The sequence below is a fragment of the Manacus vitellinus genome, unplaced genomic scaffold (genome assembly GCF_001715985.3).
Source record: "Manacus vitellinus isolate BGI_N305 unplaced genomic scaffold, ASM171598v3 scaffold_11_pilon, whole genome shotgun sequence".
Classification (NCBI taxonomy): domain Eukaryota; kingdom Metazoa; phylum Chordata; class Aves; order Passeriformes; family Pipridae; genus Manacus; species Manacus vitellinus.
The window spans coordinates 2,606,337-2,621,968 of NW_021938895.1; the positions used below are offsets into that span (position 1 = coordinate 2,606,337).

The following is a 15,632-nucleotide window of genomic DNA, read 5'->3' on the forward strand; positions in this document are numbered from 1 at the left end:
CCTTAGAAAACCTAAAATACAGCTGCATTTAAATATCTGTGGGCACAAGTAATATCTCTTTTATGCAGTGTTGCATCCAGAGTCAATGTACTAATTCATCTTCCTCATGACCTAGGAAATGATGTGAAGATTACTCGCATCCTTTTCCCCTTTTGGGTGGAACTCAGTCTTTCCCATAAAAGGTTTTGAATTAGATGGAGAATGATTATGTTTCTTGGACTCTTGCAGAGTGTTGAATTTTACCCTATTTCCAGGCTCATAGCTGGGCTTTCCTTTGCAGCATTTATACTGTTATTCAGTCTGTGTATAATGGGAGTGGGTTCTAGCCAGAGTGAATGTAGCCTTTGCTAACTCGTGTCTCCTTGAGACTGGACAGAAAGATTGGTGTGTTCAGGAAAAAATGAAACTATTTACTTACCTGAAACCAGTCACTGTTGCCGATACAAAGCCTGGTAAACACCTGTAGCTGGCATTAAACTGTAAACAAAGACATATGACATGAGGTAAGTGCTTTGTATATTACTCCAGTGTGCTTAAAATAGGAAACCCTGAATTCAAGACTGATGTGAGTATGGGCATGCAGCATATCTGATAGAACGGGTCTGGTGCTCTCACCGCTGTCACGGGGTAAATGTCTGTTGATGGTTTCATTCCATGTGTATTCCCATGGATTTAAGCTTGGACAAATAACGTGATTTTTTTTTCTATGCTTTAGATAGAAAAGATCCCTGAATACTTCCTGGTTGGCCAGTGTATTAAAAACAATGGGAATACTGTTATTCCTTTTAATGGAGTCAGCTTTGGCCCACCTTGTATCTCCCACTGCTGCATACTTCCCAGTTCCCCACACAGACAGTGACAGGCCACCCTATGTCCCAGACACTTAGGGTAAACACCATACTTCTTAGAGGGCTCTCTACCTTCAGAGATGAAAAACTAAAGTCATTACCGCTTTTTCAAGGTCAGCTTTGTATTTTTGGTATAATAGAGAGGAAGAATCCCTGAGATCATCCAGAAAGTCTATGCCGAGTCTGACTGACATATACATTATGATGGGCTCTCCCATACCACATGAGTCTGTAAGGAAAGACATAAAAATAAAGGTAAAATAACCAGAAGCAATGCTTACAGAGTGATTTCTTAGCTTTTTCTTCTAACTTAATAATCTTGGAATCATATAATGATTTGGGTTGGAAGGGACCTTTCAAGATCATCGAGTCCAACCCCCCAGCCTGGCCTTGAACACTTCCAGGGATGGGGCATACACAACTTTTTTGGGCAACCTGCTCCAGTGTCTCATTACTCTGATCTTAAAAAATTTCTTCCTAAATTTAATCTAAATCTACCCTCTTTAAGTTTAAAATAATTGCAACTTGCCAAGATTCATCTGTATAATAAGAAAGTTGTGATTCTTCTAATTTTCTATGTCTAATTTATGTGTCTGCCATCTGCTAGATACCTAGACTCCCTTTCCAGTTGATGCAAAGCTGTAGAAATCTTTAGAAGATGAAACATTCAAAAGATGATATCTTTCCTGAAGTGGTTGAATTCCTACATTGCTCTAGATATGAGGATGTTATATGGATGAATAACTGATCAGAAACTTAACTTTTACATAGTGAAAAGTACACAGGATGAATCTCCACCTATGTTTCCCTGCAATGAATGGAAAAATCCCCAATGCTTTGGGAGGGTAATATTCTGGGTGGAGACTCATCAGTGAGCACAAAATAATATAAAATGCTTAGAGAGATACTGGAATTTTCTATGCTGGGTTCATTTAAGGACATGTCCATACCACATGTGAAGGAGCTCTGGATCCAGGGGCGTGGACTTCTAAGGGGTGTGCAACCTCAACATGAAACAGGTGTTAGCTCTAGTCCTGGAAATAGTATGGCAATATGGATATGGGACTGCCCAGTAATAGAAGCATTGCCTACAAGCAGAATTAATTGGAATGGGCATGCTGACAATATCGTATTGCTTCCAGATCTAGTGCTGCCTCTGGGTGTCTCTGCATGCTGCTCCATCACAAATAAGAAGCAGAGCCTCATGGGTGTTTGCCTTGGACTGCAGAGACAACATGTAGTCCTCCACCCCAGTGCTGTCAGGCCTAAGTATCCACCCTTTTGTCACCAGTCATCAGTCAGGTTCCTAAAAATTCCTGGGCACCTTATCACAGGACTCATGAAATAAAATCAAACACATGTGCTGGGCTTTTAAGTTCCTTCTCTTCTCTTGAGCACTATGGCACATTTTGGTCACATTTGTGAAAATCTGATGAGATGAAACTTCCTTTGCTTGGCAAAAGCAGAAAGTCACAAAGAGGCATGTGAATGACTCCAGGAGCTGGGGCTCCAAATGGCACTAAATATCTACAAGTAAGTTGGGTCAAGGTGGGCCCATATCACAAAGAGAAGAGCTCTAGACCATTTCTACAGTTTCCAAATTCACAGGGAATGTAGTAGCCAGCTCAGTCTTGACATGCTGCTTTATCCCATCTTTTAGCACTATTCTGACTTCTAACCAGTATATGAGCTGTACAGTGATGGAGTTCAGCACTGTGTCCCCTTACCTTCAGTCTGGGGCTCACAATAAGGTCCATAGAAAGGCATTTTCTGCATGTAGCCACAGGGCAGGGCAGGTTCCAGGCTGAGAGAAGGGCAGGGTATCATGTCACTGCACACCCTGCTCGGCCAGGCATATCCCTTTTCACAGGAACAACGGCTGCTCTTCTCACCACTGGGCAGGCAGACTGTCAGACAGACAGACAGACAGAGAAATACCATGGGAATGGTGATAAGTATTTTCTGTATCTTCATGACAGTGGTCCCAATTAAATGTTACCCTTCTTGTGAGTTCACCTGAATGATGCAAACGGGATGAGCAGAAGACTTGCAAATCTTACTCTACTAATTGCAAATCACTAAACAGAAATGGGAACCAGACTGGTACAGTGGTAAGCCTGATCAATAACTTTTAAGTAACTGAATGGAAATATGAGGCCTGATCCTAAAAATTTATCTGGCATACTGGTGAGGGCCCTATGATACTTTTTAGATTGGATATTTCTATGTTACTTGGGCTGAAAGTAAATATATCAGCTTTTAAAGACTGTAAGAGCAAGATCATTCAGAATGCAGCTGTTGTGTTGTTCTGACTATGTCCTGACAGATGCTGTGTGACAGAAGGTAACATTATCACAAAATGCTTTAAAACACTAAAAGAAAGAAACCAACCAACAAAAAAAACCCCAACAAAACATTGACTGTAACTTTTTCTGCTCCTAATGTGTCATTTGTAAAGCAAGATGTTAACAAAATTACTTTTACACATTGCATGTGACCCAGAAGGCCTTTAAAAGATCCATTTGCATGTTGTTTTGGGAACTGCTAAACGCTTCCTTTCACTGCTTTATGGGCCAGCGATAAGGAGGTACCAAATCTCCTCTACTATTGTAAATGATTGGTGTGTTTGTACTAGTTACTCAGATATGATGTTGCACAACCCCAGCTTATATAATAAAACCTGCCTGATATCATGCCCTGTAAGAATAAGTTAAGTGAGTTATACAGGAAAAGACTGCATCTCATGTAGCCTGTCTCTGTCAGGGTCAGAGTACAGCCTCTTACAGCGAATTACGTCCCAAATACAGGAGGAGGGAAGTAAACAGTCTGATAACCGCTGTCCCAGCTTCCTGAAACTTGAAAGTAACTCAGACTGCTTGTTAGTCAAACTGGAGCAAGATCCTTTGGCTCAGGCTTCCTCTGGCTTTGTCCCTTCCTTAGGAAAAGCATTCAGAGCTGTTCATAATGCCAACATTATATAAAGAGCAGTGGTAAGACACAGATAACAAAACATGCTGTTTTGAAGCTAGAGCTTCAGTCTTGCTGGATCTTTCAGTAGGCAGCAGAGATGGTTCAGTTTTGCTGATTTCTAAGTGTGCTGGGTGGTAGAAGTGGGAGATATCAAATACTGACAAAATAACACATCATCCAGAATATTAAAATCAATAACTAACCCACCTGTTGTAACGTGGATGTTTGAAATTGTTGTTTGTATATTTGAAATGTTTGTTGGAACTGTAAGATTTTTGAAATACTCTTTGATTGGCTGCAGGTAAGATGAATCTGTAAGGCTTACTTCAATGTCAACCACGTACTCTGGAAGGGGAACGTCAAAAATATACTCTGAAAGAGAAATAGAATTTCACTGCAAAGCTGTGTTTAAAGGTAAATCACAAACTGATTTGGCATTTGGGCTCTCGGTTGCTATTTAATGGTAATTTTGGTGGCATTCTGCTTAGAGAATCTTCTTGCTTCCCCCTCAGCAGACATTCTGCCTCTGTTTTATCTGCTACTTGTCTGAGAAAAGCCAGATTTCTTTGGTCTCAGAGCAATAGGAAAAGGATATAAGTGGTATAATATATACAGAGAAAAATTGTCTCATCTCTTCTCTCCTTTCAGTCAGTAAGTGGATGGGATGTCAGCCACAGACTGAGGTGATACAGGATTATCTTGTGGCCCCTGTCCTACTAAGAAGCTTGGGGAGGGTATTTTCTACACTGGTATTTCAATTGCAGAGAAGCTATGCTGATATATGTCATCAAAGGGATACCATCCAGAGGGACCTGGAGAGTTCTGCTTTCCTGGAAATGATTGAACACCTGCCCAAAAATGGGAAGTAGCAAATGAATCCTTCTTTTGTTTTACTGAGTAAACTGTCATTATCTCAGCCCATGGGTTTTCTCACTTTATCCTTCTGATACTGTTCCACATCCCACGGAGGGAGAGTGAGTGAATGGCACTGTGGTGCTTCAACGGGGTTAAAGCACAACAACACCTCCCCCTTGATGTTCCCAGATCAGTACATCAATAGATGCTGTCCCTAATAGCGATTTCACCCTTGGTTTACTAGAAAACTGCTCTATTACCATACATTTGTGTACGTACCATTTCGCTTCTGCCTTTGCATATCTGGGTGGAAGCTTTCCTCTCCTAGCATGCTGTCAATCTGTGGAAAAAACAGAAAGTGAAGCTCTGTGAGAAAAACAAAGTAAAGCTTTAGCTGCCATTGTTGGCAAAAGAAATTAGTGAAGAAGATAATGACATAGGAAATTTTTTCCCACCACTCTTGGTCCCAACTCTCCAACCTTCCACCCCATCTTCCTCTTTAAACAGAATATTTCTATCTTCCTAGCAGGGAAGAGTTAAACACCAGCTGAGGGATGTACTGAGTTTGCAGATGCCTCTTTGCATATCTCTGCAAGGCAATTGCCTAAGCTGAAAAGGATTTCTGTGTCTGAGCTGCAGTCCCCGCTATGGGGCAGATACATGCCCCTAGGCCTGGGCCAGACTTGTGGGGGTGGTCCCACTGCTTGGGAAACCCAGCCACTTGGCCTTTGAATTCAGAAACCAAACTCTCATCACCCTTTTCTTTCCTCTTTGCTCTGAGCTTCCATCTCTGCAGCAGCAAAGCCACCCTGAGTAGGAAAAGAAAGAGGATTGAAAAGTCTTGGCTCCAGCTCAGTTGCCAGGTCAGCTACTTTGGGGCCATCAGTAACACACAGTTGACCAGGGCAGTGGTGGCACAGCTTCAGTATGACTGGTTTATGTAGGCTGCAGCCAAGTGAGATGCAGACCATCTTATCTTTTTCAGTCGTGCCCTAAAAATACCTTGGCACCACCATTAGCAAGAAAGGCTAAAGAACAAGCACAGACACAGGCAGGAAATTTGCAGCTTTGCCAGTTTCTTGATTCCTACTGAAACCTTTATTTACAGAAAGGGTGAATAGCTTGGCAACTCTTAAGTCATCTCTTTACATAAAGGAACCATCTGGTGTGTGATTAGAGCTGGGCTTTGTGTCGCAGCTGTGTCGGAGTGAAGATCCCAAGGCACTCTGGCAGTTTTTGCACTGCCAGGGTACAACCCCCGTGTTAGAGGTTGGCTGCAAGAATTACAGAAATCCCAGTGCAATCCGTGTCTTACTCCAGGTTTGGACTCAGTGGTTTCCTTTTTCAATTATTCTCCCAAATAACTGAAGGGTATTGCTACGTTCCTAAATACTTCACATATTTCACACCATTAAATAATGACTCATTTGCAGAGTGTACCATGGATGATTAAAAAAAAAAAAGGTGTTGCTTTTTTCATGAAAACTCTTAAATGCTGAGATGGAGACTGCTTGAAAAAAACAGACCAAACAAGATACTTGGTCACTATTAGACATCTGCTGAAGTGCAGGTGAGGCTGCTGGAACCAGACATATCTTGGTTTGCCAAGACAGGAGATAGTGGTAGAAACAGCTTAAGGAGTTTCTATCTTCCTCTTCATGTTTCCACTTTTCAACCTGCTCAGTAAGGGAGGTTCTCCCATTCTCTCACAATGGAGAAGACAACCGAAGTATTTTCTGGTCTAACAATAATAGTGATGACCAAGAGTAGGTAGATTTGTAGACTAGTTTTATTTACCAGACTATATAAACTATATTAACTTCCATTAACTTGGTTTCTCTGTTCCTCTTTTTGTTAGGGACTATTTGTGCAGAAACTGTCTGTTAACAAACCCATACACAGGATGAAGCACAAAACAGCTTTCCATAATTCACACTACAGATGAAGCAAAAGAGGCAGGTGAGGATTATCAAGAAAGTGGGAAACTGAAGTGAAATCTGAGTCCAAGAGCAACACCTAAACACAAATCACTCAGGAGTGGCATTTTGGTCTTGTGGACTTGTCCTATTGTCAAGACAGTGGTGAGACACCTATCACCCACCTGTAACACCTTTGTGCCTGAGCTAGTTTTGTTGACATGTCACTTCTAGGCAAGATATATTTGGATCTTCTCTCATAGGATGGGTGAATTCCCTCCAGGAGCAATGCCCACGTAACTGTTACCTAAGCTTAGCTCCAGGGACAGCAATTGAAATCCTTTGTAGACTAACACAGGTGAGAAACCAGAAGTGTTTTTTCAGTGCTTTCTGGAGAGGCTTTAAGACTGGGGAGCAAGAAGAGCCCAATTCCTGGATTTCTCCATCTCTTTTACACACTCTGGGTTCAGTTTCTCTACCTGGTCTTATCCTGACTTCCTCCAAGGTTTTGTGGATGTGAAGGAGAGCATCAAGGTGCTACAAGCAGAGACCAAATGAAAACTAATGCGGCTGGGAAAGAATACTCACTACATATCGGAATGGTTTGAAGTTTGAGTCCTGTGATGTCTGGCAGCAGGCTGAGACCAGCAGAACCAGGCAGTGGAGACCTGCAGTGATTGGGGATGGCATTTTTTCCAGTGACCTTGCTGTGTGACCTGAAAAGATAATGAAACAAAAGGGAATTTTCAGCTGACTCACACAGTAGGAAATACCAGCATACTCTACAAAAACAGTGTGTTCAGATTCCTTCAGCGCACTCTGCCTGTTCACTCCATCCAAGGCAAGGCATGGAACAAGGCCTGTAATTATTCCTCTGCCACTGTCATCAGATGGTTTCCCTCATACTTCCTTTTTTTTCATATTGGCTGTAGCTACTCAAAATAAGAGAAAGAAATTGCTTGGAGAAGGCAGAGTCCTAAGTAGGTTCCTAACAAGAACAAATGAGGTGCTGGAAATCCATCTACCATAAGGAAACTTGACTTTGGATCTTGAAGTATTCCTCACAGTGGTACTTGGGAAATGCACAGCCAGGACATGAGGGAACAACTAGAAATGTTGCTGTAAGTGAGGGCCTGTCCTGTTGCAGAGGGAGAGCTCTGCTACTGGCTGTATCCCACTTAGGAGAGGGCTGTAGCAACACCTTGGACTCAGCTAGAGATTTCTGCATGTTTGTTATGCCTTGGATAACATTAGAAACAATGAAAAGTGGTATCTCCTTGGAAAAAAAATACCTGTTATCTTGAGTTTTTAGTATACATCTCCATTAATTGCACTGGAGTTAATAAGTAAGTAACCTAGAACCCAAGAATACTGACACACCAGAATATAATGTGGTGCTTGAAATCAAAACCCAGAAAAAAAATAACCTTTTCCAGCTCATTAATACCTAAGCTAATTTACTCACACAGTAGATCAGACGATGAAACACAAAGGAAGAGGTAAAACAAGCATGGACCCTCATAACAGATGCTGACACATTTATGCAACCAAAGGGAATAGAAAAAGGGAGGTGAAGAATACATAAAAAATACATATTTTGCTATGAATATGCACTTTCTGGCTATTCCTAACAAAGCACTTCCCTACCTCGAGAATTAATGGCTAGTAGAGAGCTACAGAAAAAGGCAGAACCCAGGCAGATTGTGAAAATCATTTTGAGAGAGGAAAGCACTGAGAAAAGACTCTTAAGAGTAGTACTGAACAGTACCTGAGTGGATAACAGCAACCTGATTAAAGTCACGAGCTTTTGTAAAATTATGATCTTTTTGCACTGAAGAGGCTGTTCATCCAAACTCAGGCTTTGCAAGGCTGTGAATCACAAGGTAAAAGCAGAAAAATCAGCACCTTCTGAGATGATAATGAACACTGGCAGTGGTTGTTTACTGCCACTATTGCATATCAGAGCTGGTGCTCCCAAGCAAGCAGGGAGCAGAAAACTGTAATATCAAAATGATCTCTGGTCTCACCTTGGGAATTGAAAGAGGATGGCAATGAGTTATAGTACTTGATGTCACCAATGCGGGTATCCAGCAGGGATTTATCACCGGACGTGGTTCTTAGGGAGATCCATCTGGAGTGAGACTTCACCTGGATACTGACCTGGTTGAAACATAGGAGACAACAAAAGTAGGAATAAATTATTTTCTATTCCAGTATAGAGATGTCATCACCAGAGCTCTGCAGGAATGTGGTGTAAGCCTGTATCTTACCCTCTGTTTTCAAGTGATGTGGAAAAGGCAGTGGTCAGTGATGCAACACTGTGGAAAACTTCACGTGATTGAGAAAGTCTGCCTGTGAAGATCTGCACTGGAGCCACAGGATACTGAGTGACTCAGTCATGAAGTTCATGAAATTCAGCACCAGTAAGTGTAAGGCAGAAAGAAATGATCGTGACATTATGTGTTCTGTGATGGACACCGAACTGACTATTACCACTCAGAAACGGGGGCTGAAGAAATGTCAACTGAATTTCGAGAGGTAATTGAAAAAGGAAAACTAATTTTAAGATATTTTAGGATAGCAACAGAGAGAAAAACCAAAACCAAAAAAGCGGAACCCAACCCGAACAAAAGCAAAACACACCAAACAAATTTAAACAAAAAACCAAACCAAAACAAAAAATGCCACTGTTATGTAGACATTTGAGCTAACACAATATAGCTGCTCTTATACTCCTATACAGGTATAACCAGAAAGCAAGACATCACAGTGATTCAGAACATCTTCCCACCCCACCCCAAAATCTATTAAAAAAAAGACTGTTACAGGAGGGGGGTTTCAGTTTCCTGGGCATGTCTGTCAGTATACCCAGCATTCCACAAAAGACACTGCTTTTCTATTTTGGAGACATCATCTGCTTGTAACTCAAGACTTCCACGGATCTGGCTGAACCCAAGACCATGATTGATCAAAGTGGATCAAGAGGGAAACATTATAAGCTTTCCCTGAGCTAGTGGCATGACTTAATAACTGAAGCACCAACAAAACAAAGTTTCTGGTAGGTTTGTCTGTGCAGCATATGCTCACAGCATGTGGTAAAATAGCTTAATCTGTACAAAGAACTTGTATTACATAGGTGATGGGTAGATGAAACAGACAATAGAAAGGGGAAAAGGTCATTAAACAAAATTTATGATGAGGTTAAACAATATCTGGTACAGTTTTGCATTTATCTTTTGCACTGTTCCAAGACTTGTGTTCATATTCAAATGTTATGGGTCACCTCTATTTTCAGACACATCCTTTGTGTGACCATGTAGCTGAAAGCAAATGCCCTGTTAATTGTACATGTAAAACACCATATAGAGGACAACTCATGTAAGAACTGTGGTGCTACTCAGGCTTTGATAGCAATTTAAAACTCCAAAACATCCCAAGCCAGTATCTAGAAAACCAGAAAACTAGCAAACAAATTGCAAATAGGGAAAAGTATTAATGTTCTTCTCAAGTAATGCAGCTGTCCCCCTCATTCATTTAATTTCTTAATGAATAAAGCACTGCTGTAAATGTTTTCAGTCAGCAAATTCCCAAGTATCTATCTGCCTTCAGTGGGTAAAGCAGTTGTGTGGACACATTCCTCATTTTTCATACAAACTGTCTCCTGGGAAGCAATAAGTAACTTCAATTTATAAAGCCTCAGAGAGCTAAAGAAGTCAAGATTTACTACCAAATCTCTTATTCTCCACAGCATTCAGGCTGGAAAATATTGTTCAAAGTTAATTCTAAAATGCAGAGGATTCTTAGAGGTAAATAGCAAAGTCTCACTTTAACCAAAGAAACAGGTGAGCTACATGACCTTCTTTTTACTTTTCCTCTAAGCTTCTCTTTTTCACGAATGTTGCAAAATAATTACACCTTCTCTTGCAAATCCACCCAGCACAATAGTTACCACCACACATGTTTTAGAAAATAAAGACAACACCCAGAGATACAACATGGTTTACCTTCTCAGGTCGTTCAAAGAGAAGATCTTCTAATTAGATCCATCTTAAACATCCTTTGCTTTCTTCTGTAGCCCAGGCTGCCCTCTCAAAGAGAAATTAAGACACAGGAACTTGTATAATTAGTTGAACAAGTTATTGCTGCCCAGAAAAGAAGTTGTCTCTAGAGCCTACACTCAAATTTCAAGTGTGTGTCTGAGCAGATATGCCACTGCAGAAAACCCACAAGGCATTTTAAGAGGAGATATTTCCTGATACCATTCATCAGGTAGTACTCATTATTTCCCCCTGCACTCATTTGAGTCCTCCAGTGTCTTATCTGCAGATTAGTGGACTAACTTGTTCCGCTGCTGTTACTCACCTGCTTTGTTCTAACAAAAGAGGGTGTTGAGGACTGAAAGCAGCAAAATCATGTTTTGTAGCTATGGAAAAATGTTTGTGGGCTTTGACTTAAATTATAGAGGAGGAAAACCCTGAAGATTTCCCTGCCTGAGCTGGTAGCATGCTTGCTGTGGGCCATGCCTGGAAAGCTCTGGGGACACACATTTATTCCCTTGGAGAAGCTCTGCAGAGATGCAAACCTATGGCTCTGATGGCTACTGTGAAAGGTGGGGAAGAGCAGGAAATTCCAAGAAACCAAGAGAAACTCTGATGTGTTATGTATGTTTCTACCTGGAACAAAATATGGAGCCAGGAACCCACTGCACAAACAGGGACCATCTGTCCAACTAACAATGGGGCCCTTCTCTATACAGTGTTTGATCACAGCCAGTTCATCAACAGAATTTGTTTCCACAGCAGTGTGCGAGGCAGTGACACATTGAGCTCGTGTAATGTCCGTGGAAAAGCCTGGGATTAGGTTCATGTTGTGGGGGATTATTTTTTAAGCAGCAATTAACTCATGAGATAGGTCTGTTCCATTGTCTGCAAACCTGGTCACTGGCTGCTGCCTGCAATGTGGTGAGTCAGACCTCAGCCTCTTCCAGCAGTTTTAAGGTGATTAAATTGACATGACTGATGCTCCCTATGGGAAACTAAAGCAGCAATAAGGTGTCAAGCTTGCTTTCACCTGAGCAAGTCTAATCAGCTTAGAGAAGGAAGGGCCCAGTGAGCGCCAAGGCCAAAGTGAGGAGAGGAGCAGATAAGTGGCCCCAAGCAGGGAAGGGGGAAGGAACAGAGGTTGGCAGATGGGGCAGGATGATAAGGACAAAGAGGACCTCTTACTTTCTGCCCTGGTAAGCTGTTCAACACAAGTCCATAGTCTATCCCCACAGAAAAAAGCTGCATTATTTTCACCCAGTGTTGCTCCCTTGGCTGACTGCTTGCAGGTTTAGATAAGCAGCAGTGCCAGTGCAGAGGCTGAGGTGAAGAGGAGGACAGGCTTGGCTTAGACTGAGTTAGCTGTGGTGGATCCACACTTTCCACACTGACAGCGCTTGACTGGAAAACTGGACTGAGTTAAACTCTCCTTTCCCCTCACCCCCTCCTCCTTTTTTTTTGGTGTCTTCTTTTTTGTATTGCTGTGACTTTCAACAGTTTTAGCCAACAGCACCTTGGGGTGTGGGAATGGGAAAGAAGGTCAGTAAGGCTTTCTTAAAAGAGGGTTTCTGCTCAAGACATTGTACCATTAAACTGCAGCCTAAAGGTATGAGAAATCTTGGTTTAGGTTGCAGAAGAATGTGAAAATTACACAATGCCAGAGCTTTAGGTATGTAATCAACTTGGTATGCGAGCACAGGGGATGTCCTGATCATCCTGATGTTTTTTCCTGTACTCATTAATCCCGTACTGTCATGTCACCAGAAACTGTGAACTTCCTGGATTGTAAAGTTCTAAAGTTTCAACTCCAGAACACTTTTTTGTTTAAACATCTGAGACTGCACTTAACCTTCACAGGCTCAGGAAAGCAAGCAAAAGGTGTGTTAGAGGACAACTGCTCTGAATGAGGAGCACTCATTCGAAACAAGGCAGAGCTACGTGGATCCTGTAATTCAGTGGAAACTTGCAGTTACAAAAGCATGCGAACACATTTCATCTGGCATAAACAAAATAGACCAGTGTAACATTCCCACATAGGTGCAACATTAGAGATACTGTTCAAAGCGAAAGTTAACGAGGGAACAACTTGGAAATTAGGTTAACATACATCCCTCTTGACTCACCTACCTTCATTCCAGTCCTAGCTGTTAACACTTCAGTTTCATCTCTACAATCCAACCTCAGCAATTTGTGTAACCAAACCCAGTTGTGTATCTAAATGCATAACGAGATGCCAGAAGCTCTCAGAAGCCAGATGCAACACTGCAGGTTCTTACACCATTTGCAATTCTTATTAGTTTTGAGTCTGAATTCTGTGTGTTCAGCCACTCAAAGATTTTTACCTAAACTCATGGTGATGATGTTCAAAATAAGGCAAATCTCATTCTTAGTTTTTTTTTTTTTAACAAATATTTTTCATTTAAGACCTGGGAGATAACAGAAGTGCTCTACGTGATGCTGTTGATGTTTTGGCTGGAGTGCTGTGTCCGGATGTTGCTGCATTGGAGAGCATCCAAAGGAGAGCCTTATGAATGCTAAGACATGATCAGAGTATAATCTTGTGAACAGGTTGTTCGGTTTAGATGGGATAAAACTCAAATATGGACACAATTACAGCCTGTCAGTTGGTAGAGGACTCACATGTGTGTTCACAGTGACAGCTGGGTGAAGTCACACAATCTGAAGCAAAGCTAAATACGCTGGTGATTATGGAAAATGTGTAATTGTAACATTTAAAAGCATTAAATTAGGCCACCCAGGGCATCTGCAAAGTTTCCTTCAGTGGAGGTTTTTAAGAACAGGCAATAAAACTGCTGACATGGAAGAGAGTCTTTGATTCTACCTCCATGCGAGTTTGTGGCAATGGGGTGCAAGGTAGATTGTTGATCTCTTCCAATTACCTCTGGTGGAGGTGGAGGTCAGTCTCTTCTCCCAGGTAACAAGCAACAGAACAAGAGGAAATGATTTCAAGTTGTTTCAGAGGAAGTTTAGATTGAATATTGGGAAAAAATTCTTCACTAAGAGGGTGGTAAAGCATTGGAACAGGCTGCCCAGGGAAGTGGTAGAATCACTGTGCCTGGAAGTACTTAATAATACATGTAAATGTGGCACTTAAAGACGTTTTAGTGGTGAACTTGGCTGTGTTGGGTTAATGGTTGGAATTGATGATCTCAGAGGTCTTTTCCAATATAATGTTTCTATGATTCTATCTTAGACAAGTTAAGGAATTCCTTTCTGGACCTCTGCAGTACAATATTCCCACTAGTTTAAGCAAAGAGGAGGTAAACTGTACCTGTAGCCTTATCTAGGGTTTCCCCAAAACAATATTTCCAGAGGAGGCTCTGATTCACATCCTTTTCTACATCAACTCACATATTCCATCCTTGTTCATGAAATATATACTTTTTCTTCTTGACCTATGACTTTTCTATTTCTCTGTAAGCTTTCCTGTGAATTGGTGATGACCTTTTTACATACCCAAATAGCCTACATGGAAAATGAAAATAATTCAGCCCCAGCTATCTGCAGATCAAGCTCAAATCATACCATGACCAAGCAGGACTTCCTGCAAGGAGAAAACAGCTCTGCAGGACTCATGTTTGCAGGGAACAGTAGCTAGAATAGGAACCACTCAGCCAGATGATTGAGAGCACAGAAAATACTGCCTGGCTGAATGGCCAAATTATCACATCCTTCAGGCATTCCTAATGCTCTGAGAGCAGCCGACAGAACTTTCCGTGAGCATTTTAACACATCCTGGAAAGTGCCAGCCAGCCCTGGAACCTTGTCCTAGCCCTCCCAGAACAGTTCACAGTTGGACTTATTCCTTGTCACTGGAGAACAGCGATCTGCCAAATCAGTGAGGGTATCCTTGCATGAATAAGCATCAACTGCCACAGTTATTGGCTAAGCATTAACTCAGGGAAGGAGGAAGATAAGAAACAGTCTGACACATCTGGCACAAAATTAACACTGTCTCAATTTCTGGTCAGCTGTACAGTTGACCTGTCTGGGAAGGTACAACACCAATACTAGACCTCTGTCTGGCCTGTCCCCTGGGGCTAGGTAACAATTTACCTGCACTTACAGCCATGTCACTGTGTTTAGATAGGTAGGGCTGCTGAGAACTGACTTTTCTTCAGAGTAAGTATCTCTGTCTTTGGCAGGGAGGTGATGGCCACATAGTGCATGGGTTTTATGGCCTCACCAGTGTAGCATGATCAAGAGACATCAGAGACAGAAATAACATCTTGTTGACATGCTGTATAATCCCTCACAGCAGGGTTTGGTAGTCCACATCTGGTGGCCAGGTTGCTTCTACAGACATTCTCACAGACCTGTGGCTCCTTACATGGGTTCCCTAGCTCAGAAAAACTCTCTTCACCCAGCAGAACCTGGTCTATTCCACCTTATCCTTCTGTCTGACTTATCCACTCTGTCGCTTACAGCCAGACACATTTGGAAGCCTCTCTTATCCTGTCAATGTCTTCTTTCTAGAGTCTTTGGGACAACATTTCTCATTTGATATTAGACTCAAAGATGAGATTTTCTGGTTCTGGATGCATCTTAAGCACAGTGTTCAGCTCCCAGGTTTCCCAGTACAAGAGAGACAGACACACTGGAGTGAGTCCAGTAAAGGGCTACAAAAATAATTAAGGACCTGGAGCTTCTGTCACACCAAGAGAGGCTGTGAGAGCTGGGACTGGTTAGCCTGGAAAAGGAAAGGTAGAGGGGGATCTTGTCAATGTCTATAACTAACTGATTAGGAGACCTAAAGAAACACTCATCCTGGAGTGACTTCTTTGGTAAGGGGTTATAAATGCAGAAGTTGGAACAAGCACTTCTGTTTTAGAATACACAGTTATCCATCTCCATGCAGCCATCTCAAATAAAGGTATTTTATTGCTGTTGGCTGAAACTTTTCTACATTCTGTGTCTGGGAATGTGGCTCCTTTTGTGCAGAAGTGGAGGCGAACACATCTTTGGCATCAGCAGGAAGAGGA

General features: G+C 41.9%; 1 protein-coding gene across 2 annotated transcripts in view; it reads right to left on the reverse strand.

Moving 5' to 3' along the window:
* ADGRF5 (adhesion G protein-coupled receptor F5) overlaps positions 1-15,632 on the reverse strand; it is a 42,601-nt gene that overhangs the window by 18,012 nt on the left and 8,957 nt on the right. Inside the window, exons 2-9 of one of the 2 annotated variants that reach the window (XM_018088772.2) lie at positions 8,617-8,749; positions 8,358-8,458; positions 7,178-7,305; positions 4,953-5,013; positions 4,026-4,190; positions 2,576-2,755; positions 950-1,077; positions 419-477 (exon numbers count right to left, since the gene is read on the reverse strand). In XM_018088772.2, coding sequence (XP_017944261.2) covers positions 419-477; positions 950-1,077; positions 2,576-2,755; positions 4,026-4,190; positions 4,953-5,013; positions 7,178-7,279 — 695 coding nt within the window. In that variant the 5' untranslated portion in view covers positions 7,280-7,305; positions 8,358-8,458; positions 8,617-8,749. The remainder of the gene's footprint in view (positions 1-418; positions 478-949; positions 1,078-2,575; positions 2,756-4,025; positions 4,191-4,952; positions 5,014-7,177; positions 7,306-8,357; positions 8,459-8,616; positions 8,750-15,632) is intronic. The other variant, XM_018088773.2, reaches the window with a different exon arrangement.